We start from the raw sequence: 16,264 nt of genomic DNA, 5'->3' as shown, positions 1-16,264 counted from the left end.
AATTTTGATTAATAGTCGCTGTAGACAATTTCGAACAATTTGACTTCTTTATGAACAAATGGATTCGTATAATTCCATTAACGGAATCAACATTAAATCTAGTATAATAATCCTGATTTCTAAAACACGTTATATATACCGTGCACATTACATCAAAGTTTAGTATAACATGCATAATAAAACACGCAATGTTTTGAGAGTCTGAACAGAGCATCCCGGTCCTTGACCATATTGTTCGCACAGGACCTGGTGGATTACATTGTTCAAACCAAATTTGGTGCACACCATTGTTCAAACGGTATATGCAGTAGAGGTACTTCACCCTAACCATCCCCTCTGGATCGTGCTTATCACGTGATCATTGTTGGGATTGATTCGAAGAAATTGTGACTGGCTAGAGCTCTCAACCATAAAATTCTGTGGTGCAGCGTTGTGAAGGGAAGCACTAGTTGGAGGATATCCACCTTGAGCAGTATGAGAAGGTTGTGACGGATAATGTGATCTTGCATTCTCACTATCATACACCGTGAAGGAACTAGCAGGAGGATGAGTGGTGTAGATCCCGCTAGTTCCATACACATCCCCTGGCTGTGCTGAAAAAGAGCCCTTCATGTGCTGGAGCATAGGTTGTTGGGGGGGAACTGTTCCACCAGCTCCACTGTATCCATGTGGTTGAACATCACCATGGCTGGGTACTTGAATTGGAATCCCTGAATAAGAGAGTTGCATCGGCATGCTGTTCCGTGGCGGAAGATGATTTGTAGCTTGGCTTGTAGAATAAGGAGTATAAACATTGGTTAAAGGGGGTCTTACTTGAGACTGGATTGAGGGTGGATGTGGAGTTAGCACATCCACCTGCTGTGGTAGCTGTTGAGGCCATTGCAATTCTTGGTGCTGTAGCTGCTGATACTGAGATAATTGTTGACTGGGTGGGGATTGTGTTACCAGAGACGATGATGTTGATGGTGGAATTCGATAGTGTGAATCAGACGGCAAATATTGATTCCAAGCATGTGGATTGGAAGGGGTAGGCGGCATCAGGTAATGATGAGGTTGTTGAGTGGCTTGGCCGACATTTGGAGCTGGCACTTGATGGGAAGATGACACGGGCTGTTGCCGGAGGGCAACTTGATGAGGTAAGACAAGAGCTAACTCTAGGTTCTGTGTGTCAGATGCATTATCAATTCTTCTTGGATCAATGGAAGAAGGTGAAGATCTCTCCTCATTAGACTGTGTATGACTTGAGGAAGATGATTCTTTACGAATAAGCTGAAGCTTGGCTAATTCTTTCTGAGTCTCAGCCAGCTCTTGCTTGTCTCTCAAAATTTGCACAGACCTGTGTACCTACATCAGCAACACAAGAAAATAAATACATGGCAGAATTAGGTCTACTCTAAAAGTATCTGCAGCCAGCCAATAAGTGAACAGCTCCATGCAAGAAATTAGTGATTTAATGAAGGACTATTACGTTTATAACTTAGTATACTTCCACCTACCTGAACAGCATAAATTTTATGATGGTAGGGGGAAAAATGTTATTCTAGTAGTAAGTGATTTTTTTTGTCAGCAATAAAAGGTTCTTAGTTTAGCAACAACAACATATTAGTTTTGTAATTAACAACCTTGAGGAACAAAGTATATTAATAATTTAATGTTGGAAAGATTTACAAAAACAAGCAAGTTGAACACTTAGGTGTAAGATACAGAGAAGATATTTTCCAACTGAGCGAAAAAGAGCTTCTCCTACTGAAAACAAAATTATCCCCAGCAGGCTAGGACTTCACTTTAAAGTTTACCATACAGGATGAGGACAAATATTCCAGCTACTCATCCACCAGAGAGATATTTTCTCACTCTAAGACAAAGCTATGAATCAAGCAGATCAAAAAAAGGAGAAATCAAAGCTAACTTAAAGGACATTGCAGATTCTATCAATTAAAAATAAAACTTACTTCCTGAAGGTGTTTATCAAGAGATTTGAGTTTTGAATCTGCCTCTTCACGATCACTATTTAAATCAGATCGCATTGCTCCAATTGATTTGTCAAGATTGTAACAATATAATTCCAAGTTTGACAGCCTTGAACTGATTCCCTCAAGAAACCGCAGAAGGTTATCGGTACATGTTCTCATAGTCTTCTCAACAGAGGCAATCACATCCTGGCTCAAAGAATCTTCAGACGAACTATAGGCAGTAGCAGGAACTATGGATGTTTTTGCCATCCTTGATGCATGAAAATCCTACAAAAAAGTTTGAATTTGCAGATTTGAGATCCAGAACCACTCGCCAGGAATAAAAAAGTATACGTGTTCCATTGTGATTGCAAGTACAAAAACCCGTCCAGCAAGTGTTCAGCTTGAGAATGGTAAAAATTATTTACAATAAAGCAAACAGAACAACTCTAAGCTAATAGAAATTCAAACTACCCACAGTAACAACTTAAACGCAATGAGCTTATGAGGACACTTTGTTATTCTCAAGGGAATAAAGTAATGCTTGACAATCCTCGCTGAAGAAGTTCATCTGCCATAATCACACTAAAATAAGCATGTTCACATAAGTCTCCCTCCTAAACTTACTATGTCTTTCTTTTTAACCAGATCAATGATGAGTTAAAGTAAAAACATGAAAAAGATAAAAAAAAAAACAGTCCAATGGGTACATTGAACATACAGCCAATCATTTTTCATCAGTTAGTGTACAAAGCTACCCTGGATAGGATCTTCATATTACTATTTGCACAAAGCTACTACCCTTTCTTCACTTGAACATAAATTCCTCTATCATTATTCTCACTGCCAACCAGTTACCCTCGTCATTCCCGCATCGATACCTAAATCTGTAGAACACCTTTCCCAACTCAAACCACATTAGAAACGCATTCTTAATTTTGTTCTTGACGAACCAGTCGGTATATATTTATTTTTATCATGCAACTATTTAACAAAAACAAGTCTTTAATTTCATTGCATTAACATACTAAAATAAAAACAACCAAATTTACGATGCAGCAGCCAATGAAGGAAGCTTCTAAAAACCTAAAAGAAAAATAGATATAGCAACGAAAAAAAATCCCCCACCCGTGATCACAACATAGTGCCAAAAATGAAAACTTTCCCAAAACCTTAGCCATTTGTGCATACCCATATTTGGAATTTTCCTTTTAAGGGAGAAAAACGAAAAGTCAACAAGGAAAACCGACATGGGTATGTTTGTGTTACCTTGGCGGGATCGATGTAAATGCCGTTAGAAGAGCAGTCGTTGGTATTGTTGTCCTCGTAGGAACAAAGGATGTCACCAGAAGTAAAATGAAAACCGTTGGAAGCACCGTTGGCGAGACCCGACGGTAAAGACGCCATGAACGGAGGTGAAGGCGGCGGGTGAGTTAGAGAGATAAGAGAGAGAGAGATAAGAGAGAGAGAGAAAGAAGCTTTGTGTGAAAGATATAGAAATCTGTGGAGCTGAGATGGAGAGAGTGTGTAACGTTACATGTCTCCTAAAAAAGGAAGTTTCGTTTGTATTTGAAAGATTAGGTGAGATGAGAATTAAAAAAACGTGGTACATTACTATTAAATTAATACACTAATGGAATTAATTATTGATACTTTAAGAAATGTCGAGTACCATCTTTTTGACTGCCTGGTATCCCCAAACTACGTATATTAAGAGAATAATTATCCAAAAAATCGATGGTTGAATTCAAAAAATATTTCATATGATCATTTAATCGTATTTGCCATGAAAAAAATACGAATTACCTACTTTGAATCATTAGGGTGTGTCTGAGAGAGAATTGTGTAAGTTATTAATAAATTGTCCTGAAAACAATTATTATTGCCACATGTTATGTTTCAAATCTAAGTTAATCAATAAATATTTATTGGTGATAGAAAATATATGACTTCATTCGTAGTTTCTTATTATTAAGTGGTACTTCAATCAACTTTTATTCAACTTCATGACACAATCTCTAAACTATTAATTGATTAAAACATTATTTACTTATGTCATTTTTCTAAAATAATAGTTTTTCCATACATTATTATAAAATTTCATCTTTCATCTGTTTATTAATCATTAATTATTTAACCAAATATGTTAACAGGGCATTGATACACATCAATGGATTGATTATTAGTTTATGTCACATTAAATGTTAAATACCATGGAGAGTTAACTATAAAAATATTCATAAATACATATATTATCTTATATCATGATTGGTTTATAATGTTTGTGACCTTTATCTTATCTTCTGTAAGAATTATAATATACTAGTATTTTAAGCCGTATAACGCACGAGATTATTTTCTATAACAAATGTATTTTGTTTTATATAACAATAATTAAAAGTAAATCAAGAACTTAAAAATTTAAAATTATATTTTGTAGTGCAACTTTCGTATGAATATTATTTAAGCAATTAGCTATAATCATAAATGTAGTAAAGTAAAATTGCTTGTCTAATTAATTCTAAAATTTAATTTGAATTTGGTTTATGAATTCTTACACCATGTATTGTGGTCAATAATTTGTCTAAAATAAATCATAAAAGAAAACATCCAAACAATATACAGAAATCCTTGTAAATATCTATATAATAATAAAAATGGTAAAATATAGTTGAAAAATAATACACACAGAACATAACGCAATCTCGATAAAATATTTTCTTTAAAAGAAAAAGAAAATAAAGAGTCTTTTTAGTTAAATTTTGGGTTTTTAGGTATATTTTCTTCAAAATATTTTCTTCTTTCAGTTAAATTTTGAAGTTTTTAGGTTTTGTTTTTATTTTTTTTATGGTTTAAATTTTGGGTTTTGTGATGGTTTTAATTCCCAATTCAAAGATTTCTTAAATTAAAAAAGTAAAAGAGTGTTGTATACGTGTTGCATGTGTGTTGGTTGTGGCTTGGGTCAAAGTATTGTGAGAAGAATTGATTAAGCATGCCACGTGGTGCCGTCTTCACACGCCACCTCTCTTCTACTCTAAATAAAATATTATTAGAGATTTTTTATTAAAAATATGTTTTGTAAGAGAAATATTTCTAAAGACTAAAGACGCAGATGAAAACAGAACCTTCTCGAAGATGGCAGAACGTTATAATCTCTTCTTGAATCTTGACCATGTCCACACACAAAAATGTCAACATATGTGAGGATAGTATACGTGTTAAAATTTGAGTTACGAAATTTTAGGTCAATTAATATCAACATATCTGATATTCAAGAAAAAGTCATTTATTACTTTAAAAATAGTTGAAGAATTATATATAAGATTAATTTCTTTTGTATTGGATATACACCCAATTCCTCTATTTATAATAAAAAAAATATAGATTAAGCTAATTAAAATCTAAACATTTCCTGAATCAAACTGTTATTGTGTCTGAATAAAAGTATTATGTAATGATATTGTTTCTTCACATTTCAAAAATTAATTGTGTTCAAAAGAATAATAATTAAAGATATTTCATTAATTTTTAATTTCTTTGATGGAATATCTTCCTGCCTAATTAAGTATCTTTTTTCATTTTAATAACGTGTTTTTCTCTTTTTTTTTCCACCATATTCTTTTCTTATTTACATATACTCAATTTTTTTTAACATTTCTTTTCTCAAATTTATTTCTTTTTTTCTTCAACTATTTCTCATATATTTTTTTTCACAAATGTTATCAACGTTAAATGTAGAACATTGTTAGTCCTATCCTTTCAAAAATTTATTGTGATATTGCAATATACACGTAGAAGATTAGTATTTTTCAATTTTGTTTACATATTATTCGGTACACGATTATTGTCAAATAAAAGAAACTATTTTTTTTTTATTATACTCAATACATAAATAAATGACCTTGAAGATTAAGAAAATAATTATGGTAGATCTTGCTTTTGGTTGACTAAGTTGACAACTCACTACTAGCAAGTTAAAAATAAAAACCTTACTCACTTTATTATTTTTACTTATAAATTATTGGATAAATATTGAGATAAAACAAGCATCAATAAAAAAAATGTATAATAATAGTACAACAATTTTAATTTGTTTAATTTTGTTTAAATTATATTAATGATTAATATATAAACAGATGTTTAGTAATTATCATGTGTGTTTAATAAACACATGTTAAAATTATTAAGGACTAAATATATACTCAATGATTAACAAAATTCTAACAAAGTTAACATGCTTAAAGTTGTTTACTATTGTTGTAATTTTTTTTATTATATTAAAAATGCGATATGGTGATATCTGTTGTATTAAATGAAATATTTATCTTAAAACAATTGGTATTGTAATTAACAATTAAGAATGAACATATGATGTTACTATATAAGAACATATGACTTCACCAATACTAGACTAACCAAACAATACTTGATTTTCTAGGTTTGGATTTAGCTTTTGTTAGCGTTGCTTTGTTTTACTTTTTCTTTCCGTCATTTTATCCCATTCATAACCTCAACAGATCCATTTATCTTAAATTTCAAGGACTAAAAATAGTTTTATTTTAATTTTACGAGCTAAAAATATATTAGTACGTTCTTCTGAAAATATAACACTTACTCTTATAAAAATAAATAAAATTAACCACTTACAAATTGATAAAAGTTTCTCTACTCTTCCTTCAACTTATTCTATTTCGAGTTTTTTTTTTCTTGCATCCCATTTTATTGATTGCACCTGTAACATCTCAAAAATACAACAATAAACTATATAATAGAATAATTACATTTAATAATATTTCAGTTCAGTTTTACACTAAAAAAACGAACGGTTCTGGCCGAACGGCCTTACAGAAAGGATACAACTAAAACTGCACAAGATAAGCAAATCTGACCGAACGGTTTACAAAAGTTTATACCGAACGGTCAAATAAAATCAAAAGAGAATGTGATCACACGACCACCTTACTACAAAAACTAAACTACTGACCGAACGTCCTACTGTTCGGTCTTAACTTCAACTTCAACCAAATTTTCTTCTCCCAGCGTATCTTCCAACAACGCGTCCCTTTCTACTCACATCCACACGGATGATCATTGCAACAACAAGATGAATGTACAAGACGAGACATGACAGAAAAGCACAGGGTAAGCTTATGTAATTTAATTCATGCATAAACATACATTTCACAACATCATTCAAACAAGATAATTCATGGTTCGTTCACACAAATCCTAATACTAGACTGACTGTCCGGACTGTATGAAATCTGCGTAGCTACAGGCGTTCGTGCACTCGGGTGATGTAGTAACTGAGATACCCTCAACAGCTGCCACTCGAGGTTAGCCCTATCTGTCCAAAGTAACCCTAAGGACTAGGACCTCCTGTCGTTCCCACATATGACCTACCCTCCTCTACGTGAAGACGAGTACTCACGGAACATCAGGATGAACAGTCAGCTTAGCTTACCCACAGTCATACTTTACAAGTTTCAATATTCACACATAAGTCGTTCCTCCCCGGAACGCTCGTCCATAATCCACAACATTTCCATATCATATTTTCTTCATCTTTCTTTAATTATCATTTCACTTAAACATTTCACACAAAGATCCGTTCGGAGACAATTTACCGAACGTTCAACCCTGACTCAGGACGAGATCGAATAATTGGAACGAGACCGAGAGGTCTCCAGTTCTAGAAGGATTTAGACCAAGAAGTTTACTATCGGTTTTAGAAAGAAACCGAGTACAATCATGTATTACTGAAACGAGTCGAACGAACGTAGCTTACAAAATGAGTCAATTATATGAACTGACTCTTAAGAGTTTTAACCGAACATCTAAATGACCATGCTCAGCACTAAGGCTCTAGACCGGAACCAATGGACACCGACACTTCAAGATATTCAAAGAACCATACTTAGCGGAATTCCCATGAAGAAACTGAATGCTTATGAGAACTTAGATTACTCAGGTTTAGTATCAAGAAATACGAAATGCTAGTTAAAGACTGAACACTAGTGAGCGAATCCTAGAGGGCTTGAACGAACGCTCGTATTAAGGATTTTAGTTTAAGGAGATAGGACGAGTATTTGGTATGAGACCAAACACTTGCTTAGGACGAACACTTGGTATAAGACCGGGTGTTACTCAAACTTATAGAAAAGAGATTTGATAAATATACTAAGAGACTTTTGAAGTAGTATTTAAGAATAACCAAAATATACAATTTCCTATATATATATATATATATATATATATATATATATATATATATACATACTTAAGTTTATAACAGGATATCAAGACAGAACTTATGCTTGACCGAACGCTCAAGCACGGTATTTCGAAATGACTACGCTCGTCATCAAATAGGATTCTTCCCAAATGAAAGAATCCACCACTAACCAAATTCAGTAGAAAACCGAACGGTCAAAGACCGTTCAGTAACGAACGTACACTTTCTTAGGGGAATTCATATCAGGATCATTTATATTCCAACTCATTTATTTACATATAGTTTTACAACTTTATATATTCCTATCATAATCACATTCATATTTCATACCATTCAAACATAGAGATTTCATATACTTCATACATCATAACATAGCTCAATCATATTCCATTTCCACTCATTAAATAAACGAACGTTCACGTACTACATTTATATCAATCATCATGCATCCAATTCATTCAGTCAACTAACGAACGTTCATACATTACAACAACATACTAATTAAATTAAATAAGCTTCCCTTACCTCTAGCGTGAACGAGCATACTAGATATAGAATGCGGTTTGTCTGACAAAAATCCTTCTACCCTCAACGTTCAATCCACTATTCAAATCAAAACAAACAACAAACCAACTGGTTCAGAAGAAGACTATGAACCCATGCAACCAGAAGTTGGTTTGCATGTGCCAGGGAACGAACGACTAACGGAGAAGAAGACTTACCAGATTAGAATTCGAAACTGATCGGTTCAAACTGAAGCTTGGGACGTCGGGGATGCTTCTACGGTGCTTGAACGGAGATTGGAGTAGAGAAATGGTGAGTTTCGGTAGAGAGAAGGGAAAACTTTTTAGAGAGAAGGAGGAGAAATGAAATATCAGAGTTTTGGAGAAGAATGGTGCATGCAGAGAGAGTGAGACGAGGTTTTTAGAAAAACATAGTTTTGCTTCCCACGTTAAAACGAACGTCCGCTCATCTGCTAACACTTGTCTTCCACTATCTGATTTCCAAATCCTGTTGTTTGACACCTGACGTCCGTTCAGAAGGGTTTGGGTGCGTTTTTAATGCGATCTGACAGCACCCCTACTCTACAAGTAAAAAGATGAAAATATTTATTCAAAAAAATATATAATATGTTCTGAAATTTTTATTCCGAAACAGATTTCATCATGTTGAAAAGCTTGTTTCACAAATCGTGTTCCAGAAATTCTATTATGGAAATTTCGTTCCATAAATTTCAGAATTTTTTTGAATAAGTGATGCGAAAGTTACTTTTATTGAAGATAAACTGGTCATTTTAAAAATTATGAGGTACAGAAAGAAAAAGCCTTCTATTTCCATCCAATACACTTTACATGCAGCCTCTAAAGTTTGGGCTTCAAGTTGGCTTCATTTTTAGCCTATAAGCAAACCGAATTCACTGTTTTCATTCGTGATAATTTCTTCAGTGACCTATCTATATAAATTATTTTGAAATCTTTATATTTGGTCATATCAATTTTCAGTCTCTAAATTATTATTATCTATTTTAAAACTTTTTAAAAATTAGAATGTCTTAAACTTCAAAAAGTTCTCCAATTTGGTTGCTCTTTGTACAGTGAAGTTGACTTTCTTCACCTCTATTTGTTTTTTAAGTTTTTGGTTAATCACACTGAAACTTTTGTTTTAATGAAATACTCACATAAAAACCTCTTCATATTCAGTCTAATAGATATATTAAAAATCATAATCCAATAAGTCAATCTCTCCCTTATGAAACCGTTCATTTAAAACAATATCTACCTATTATAACTAATCTCGATAATTTATTATTATAATTATTATTTATAATGATATATTATTATGTTACTATTAACTATTATTAATTACATGTTATTATATGTTTATATTATATTAATGGGAACATAAACCTATGATTTATATTCTTATATAATTTGTATTATGAGAATATATGCAGATCCTGTTCCTTTTTATCCTACATATATTTTCAGTTCGTGATTTCTCTGAGAATTTTTTCTGTCTTTTCTGCTTCGTATGGTCCTCTTTCAAATGACAAACTTGCACATTATTTTTTACTTTACTTCTCTTAGCTCATATCCATTCTCACAGTCTTTGTTGGTTTATGACGAGATCTTACGTGTTCCTAATATATGTAAAATTGTGATCTAATAAAAGAATTAAATATATTTTTAGTCTATAAATTTTATTTAAAATTAAAATTTTCTTCAATTTAAAACTTTAATATATTTTGGTTGTTAAATATTCCCATAACTCCTATCTATTCTCACAAAGTCTTTATTGGTTTATGAAGAGATCTTACGTGTCCCTAAGATACGTAAGATTGTGATCTAATAAATGGAACATAGACACTACTTACATTCGGACATAAAAGTAGAAACTAAAATTAAGAATTTGCATAAGCAATATAAAACAGGATGGTGATAGTTCAAGCCATTCACAAGAACAATATTAGCAATATAGCAATGTAAGAATTTTCTTAGCTACTTTTATTGAAACGAACATTACAAGAAATTTTGTAATTAAAAATAAAAATTTATCAATGAATTTTATTAGATATTAAAGTTTTTATTAACAAGGGAGATTTTCATCGATAAAATTCTTTAATAATTTAGAATTTTTATTATTAATGGATGAATTCGTTGATAAAATTTAAAATGGTTAAATATATTTTTAATTTATGAATTTTAATAAAACAATTGGAATTCTTCTTTGTCCAAAATTTTAATACATTTTGGTTTTTAAATTTTAAAAATAAATTAATATAGTCATTTTAACTTAATTATGTTAAATTTTTTTACGTGTCATATGTATTTTATGTTAGTATTTGAATTGTTTACACCGTTTAATATATTATCGCTTCAATATCAATTAGGAAACATGTTTGACATGTCAAAAAAATTCAACCTAATTGAGTTAAAAAGACTATATTAATTTATTTTTAAAGTTTTTGGACTAAAATGTATTAAAGTTTTAGACAATAACAAATTATAATTTTATGTTAAAATTTAAGGACTAAAAGTATATTTAATTCAATCTAAAAAAAAGAAGAAAAATATCACAATAATTACAATCATATAATTAACGATGGATTTTTCCTATCATACTAACAATTTTTTTGTCACTTTTCTATTGAAATTTTTTGTTTTATAAACGAAATTTTACTATTGTTAATGAATTTGGACTGTCGATAATTCTGTTTTTTCAAGGTCTTTATTGTTTGATTTTTTTTAACGTGGCTCTTATGTTGCATAGTTAACATTGTACATATTTTTGTCAATGATTGTTTAATATTAATTTAGAAAAAGGGATTTTTGTTGTTTAAGATTGTTGGCATTGTATGTTGTTGTTTTATGCTAAGTTTGGATTTTCATATTCTTTACTTCTTTCATGATGAAAACAAGTGTTTTTTTTTGTTGAATGATGATGATAAATGTTTGTTTATTGGTATTGACTTAATTGACTCTAAAATGAAGTAAAATATTTATTTTTTAAAAACTAAAAAAAAGTAAAATTATTTTTAATTTTTATTAAATAGATATTTGAGTTTGTACTAGTTTAGCAAGTATTAATTAAAATAAACATTAAAAATAAATAAGTTTAGCATCAATTTAGCAAATGTAATGTTCACGTTAAAGTTAAAGTTTACTGAGTATATGCTAAGTATAAAAAAACTAAAATAAATAAAACTAATATTGACTCAGTGAATACTAATCTTATTTAGTTTTAATATTTTATTTATCAAGTTAGTATAAGCTAAAAAAATTTAAAAATGACAAATTTTTTTATTTATAATTTTCTTCATTTTTTATATATATATCTCATCATACTCATCTTTTCGGTTGATATTCATAAATCTTTATCACAGAGATCACTTTCATCCACACTTATCTTCTTAATTCATATTCATCTCTTTCGTCCATACATTTTTTTTGTTTATATTTTTTTCTCATCTCCTTCATCCACGTTCTTCTCATTTTCTTCTTTATTCATACTCTGACCTATCCATTATCTTCATTTACTAATTATACATTTAATCTATTATAATTATTTATTAATTTTTTGTTTATATTATTTAAACACGAAGGTACATTATGATTTTTTTAAGTTATTATTATTAGCATAGATTAAGTTAATGCAAAAAATTTAAAATAAAAACGTCTTATAATCTATCAAATTGATGCTAAATTGTTTTAATTAAATAATTAATAATGACATGTATCTATTAAGCCAATGCTAACTAGAATTAGTTTTAAAAAAATAACACTAATAAATTAACGTTCATTATTTTAGTGTTTTGTATACATGCAATACAAAACTAAAGTATTTAGTATAGGCTTTTGACCCATGTTAAATACACTTTTCTCGTAGTGTATTGTCTCTTACCTTTCTTTTTCACCAACCACTCTTATCTTTCATTTCCTTCCACCCAAAATGATTTTCATTTACACCTATGACCCTAAATAACGTTGTCGTTTTATCTCAACATAAAAAAGTTGTGAATTTAAACTAAAAATATTTGTAACAAATATAATGTTGACTATTCAATATCACGGTCATGTCAACACGTTAGCAAAAAGATCAAATCAAACGGTAAGAATCTTAAAAAAAAGTACTAAAAAACTAAAAGTATTTGTTCGGTATTAATTTTTAAGAAAATCAAATATCTCAACAAACACTTTAAAATAAAAAAAAATGTTTAATTTGACATTTACAACGAAAATTGAATTCATGTGAGTCTTTTTTTTTTTTCTGCTGGACCAATTTTTATCAGAAACAATTTTACCTTTATTTTCACTAAGTAACAATGAATAATGTATTTTACATTGTCTAACTCATCTAAACTAGTCACCTCCGACGTTATCTCTTCGCGTCTCATCAATAATTAAATTCTAATGTTAATCACATGCTTACGAGCTAAATGGTATAGAAAATTAAGCTATAGTTCTAACCTCAACAAATTAATAATTAGAGAATGAATAATGTCTTTTATTATTTATTTTTTAAGTCGGTCTATAAAGATATTATTAGGTTAGTTACTCTTTATTTAAGGTATTATTTACTTTGTGGTATATATTCTGTTATAATTTTGTTTTCAAAAAGTGTTTCGAAAAATTTTTAAAAAAAATAAATGTTTTAAATTTTAATTTCTAAATAATACAAAAGTATTAAACGTAATAAAAAAATCTCTATTCATGAATTTTATCCGTTTATAAATAATTTCACTATATGATATTCTCTAGCATATTGGACTTCCGTATGTAATGTAATGTGTTAAAAAAAGTACATTCTAGTTCAATTAACTTGATTATCATAATACCAAATTAATTTGTTGGTTATCCAATTAGTTTATCTGACGTGAACCACTTCACCATCTCATCATAATCATAAATAACACTACATTCCTTTCCAACTTCACCACTGCAATGATCCTTCTTTTATACAGTTCCAGTATAATAAATAAAATACTTTTTAAACAGATAAATATATTTTGTTTATGTGGTGAGAAATTCATCTCGAACCATCGCAAGCAGTGCACCGACCATCAAAAGCATATCCAGATCGCTATAATGTACAACCCATAATGCAGTTGTTAAGATGTCACATGATTGTATAAGCACAACAACAGCCTTTATACAAATGGAAGATGGTGAAAGACGAAAAAGGAAAAAATATATAAATATTGATCGGGTTTTGTTAAATTCTATGAGTCTACCTTGCCTTCAATTATCAGTAAAGAATGTGAAGGCAACTTGGGTGAGAATGTTGTCTGCATAATGTTGTCGTGGTTAACATAATGTTGTCGTGGTTAACAGAATCTGGAAGTTCGACGTGTACTAAAGATAAGATTAATTCATATTTATAAATGAGTGTAAATCTGACTCTACAAGTCGGTTTTGTAAAATTGAGTTAGGTTTAAAGTCTACTTCTAACATGATATCAAAACTATGGTCAGAGTCTATCCTAATCTTACACTCAATATATATACCTTGACGTGAGGGAGTGTGTTGAAAGTCTCAAATCCACTATAAATAAAGTCAATTCTAACATTTGGTACAAGCAATTGGAGTTGTTATTTATTTGCATTTTGGAACAAAATACTCTTTACATGAGTTGGTGTGAAGTGTACAATTGAACCACTTTTAAGGTTTTAAGGAACATAAATGTGGCATGTTTGATTTCAGTATTTCCAAAATAAAAAACCAGCTTATTCTATGAGAATGCGGGTGTTACCAAAACAGGATCCATCATTAAATATAATTCAGTAATATAGTGTTTTTGCTGAAATTCAGTGATATAACAGCAGCTAAATAGCAGGTCTAGTTATTATAAATGAATGAAAACCGTTCTAAGCATTAAGCTGATTTTGCACAATGACTATGGTTGGTATCCTAGTACTAGCACTATGTCTGGTTTCTGCATCAGACATGGGTGAGGCAGAAGAAGTTATGGCCTCTCCAATCTCTGTTTGTACACCAGTATTTCAATACTTCCCCTATTGCTTGGAATTCCTTGTGGGGGATCCAAATTTCAGCACGCCCTCAAGAAAATGCTGCCAACATGTGATGGAGCTTAACACATTAGCCCATCATGGGATTGGTCCCAAGACCATTTGTTGGTGCATTGAGATCATGGTTAAGGGAATGACACCACCATTGCTGCCCTCCAAGATCCAAGATCTTCCCCATATGTGTAACACCACTCTCAGCTTTCCCATCTCTGACAGCATGAATTGTTCCAAGTGAGCAACTTCAAACCAAAACCATTCAATTTTTCTTTCCTCTATTAAATCTTACTATGTTGTCTCAATTAAAAAGGAAACTGTCTTGTTATGTTCTTCGGTTGACTGATTATTGGATATTCCCTTTTTGGCAGGGTGAGTTAGGATATACCATGATCTGCAATAGAATAATCATCCAGGAGGCTCTTGACAAATGAATAAGAGACACATGTTGGAGTTAATAAACATTAATCAATGGTGTTGGAAGATATTATTAGAAGCCTTAGAATACAAAGTGGAATTATAATGATGTTACATATCTTTGTCTTGTCACCCAAGTAGTTCCAGAAAGATAAAGATGTTGCTTGCAACTGTAGTTAAAGATAATAAAGCAAACTAAATCTCAAAAGCAAAAAGGAAAGGATTCATTTTCTCTTCTCAAAATATATAAATAAAAAAAGTTTATCCATATTTTGGAAACAAATATTGAATTTTGTACTTATCCATTCAATTATTGGCTTCTGTATAAATATTTTTTTTATAACCATTGTCTTGCACTTAGTGATAAATAGCATCATAAGGTGCAGGTGATCGATCAATTTTGACTCATTAAAGTTGAACTAATTTTTATGCAAAGTCAAAGTAGAATCTTGTAAAAGAATTTGAAAATATGATATCATCAAGAAAATTATTTATTATGAAAAGTTTATGAAACTCTCATATCCATTCTGAAATAATTACCATTTTCATAGTTTTTATTTCAAAATATTTTTCATTCTATGATGTCAAAAGTGTTTTTCTTTTTCACTTTATTATTTCTATTTTACGTTAATGTTTTAATAAATGTATGAATCCAAAATATTAATTTTAAAAATATTTTTATAATTTAACTTTTATTAAAGGCTCGTGCAAATGAATAATTATAATAAATTACTTTTTGGTGGAAATAATAGATTACTCCCTAACATAACAGGTTAAAAAAAACTCGTGAGAATAAAAGAAAAATAATATCAATAATCACATTAATTTGGGTTGTCAAATGTGATTAGTTGAGAATTAAAAGAAAATAAATTATTCTGTGTAATTTTTAATTATAAAAGCACGCCGAGAGAGGGATTCATGTTATAGGTATGAGGTTGATTTCTGAAATTTTTTATAATTGTTAAATTAATATATTTACAATACTTGAGTACTATATTAATAAATTTTATTTTATGATTTTTTATAAAATAATAATTTTAAAATTTATTTATCTTTTATTTTTTATATGTTTTATTTTCATTTTTAAACTTTTTATTTAAATATATTGAAAGTATTTTATCTGTTTTTTATTATCTTTGT

The 16,264-nt window shown here is 30.1% G+C and overlaps 2 protein-coding genes across 2 annotated transcripts; one reads left to right on the top strand and one right to left on the bottom strand.

Annotated features, from left to right (window-relative positions):
- Positions 1-28: 28 nt before the first annotated feature.
- Positions 29-3,492, bottom strand: LOC108332353 (uncharacterized). The gene is made up of 3 exons (XM_017567577.2): positions 3,222-3,492; positions 1,953-2,240; positions 29-1,344 (listed from the first exon to the last, which is right to left on the bottom strand). The coding sequence occupies exons 1-3, from the start codon at positions 3,357-3,359 to the stop codon at positions 319-321; spliced, it is 1,452 nt and encodes a 483-aa protein (XP_017423066.1). The 5' UTR covers positions 3,360-3,492; the 3' UTR covers positions 29-318.
- Positions 3,493-14,564: 11,072 nt separating this feature from the next.
- LOC128194785 (non-specific lipid-transfer protein 13-like) lies at positions 14,565-15,342 on the top strand. The gene is made up of 2 exons (XM_052870900.1): positions 14,565-14,944; positions 15,079-15,342. Exons 1-2 carry the CDS (start codon positions 14,577-14,579, stop codon positions 15,086-15,088), a joined length of 378 nt encoding a protein of 125 aa, XP_052726860.1. The 5' UTR covers positions 14,565-14,576; the 3' UTR covers positions 15,089-15,342.
- The last annotated feature ends 922 nt before the right edge of the window (positions 15,343-16,264 follow it).

This window comes from Vigna angularis, chromosome 11 (assembly GCF_016808095.1).
Source record: "Vigna angularis cultivar LongXiaoDou No.4 chromosome 11, ASM1680809v1, whole genome shotgun sequence".
Taxonomy (NCBI): Eukaryota; Viridiplantae; Streptophyta; class Magnoliopsida; order Fabales; family Fabaceae; genus Vigna; species Vigna angularis.
This window is presented reverse-complemented; position numbering and strand designations above follow the sequence as displayed.

Excerpts from the sequence above, each read along its gene's own strand:
- LOC108332353 (XM_017567577.2), bottom strand. The coding sequence starts at position 3,359 with ATGGCGTCTTTACCGTCGGGTCTCGCCAACGGTGCTTCCAACGGTTTT. Across the intron at positions 2,241-3,221 it reads TTTACATCGATCCCGCCAAG|GATTTTCATGCATCAAGGAT; the intron begins GTAACACAAACA and ends ACTTTTTTGTAG. Across the intron at positions 1,345-1,952 it reads TTGATAAACACCTTCAGGAA|GTACACAGGTCTGTGCAAAT; the intron begins GTAAGTTTTATT and ends TTGCTGATGTAG.
- LOC128194785 (XM_052870900.1), top strand. The coding sequence starts at position 14,577 with ATGACTATGGTTGGTATCCTAGTACTAGCACTATGTCTGGTTTCTGCA.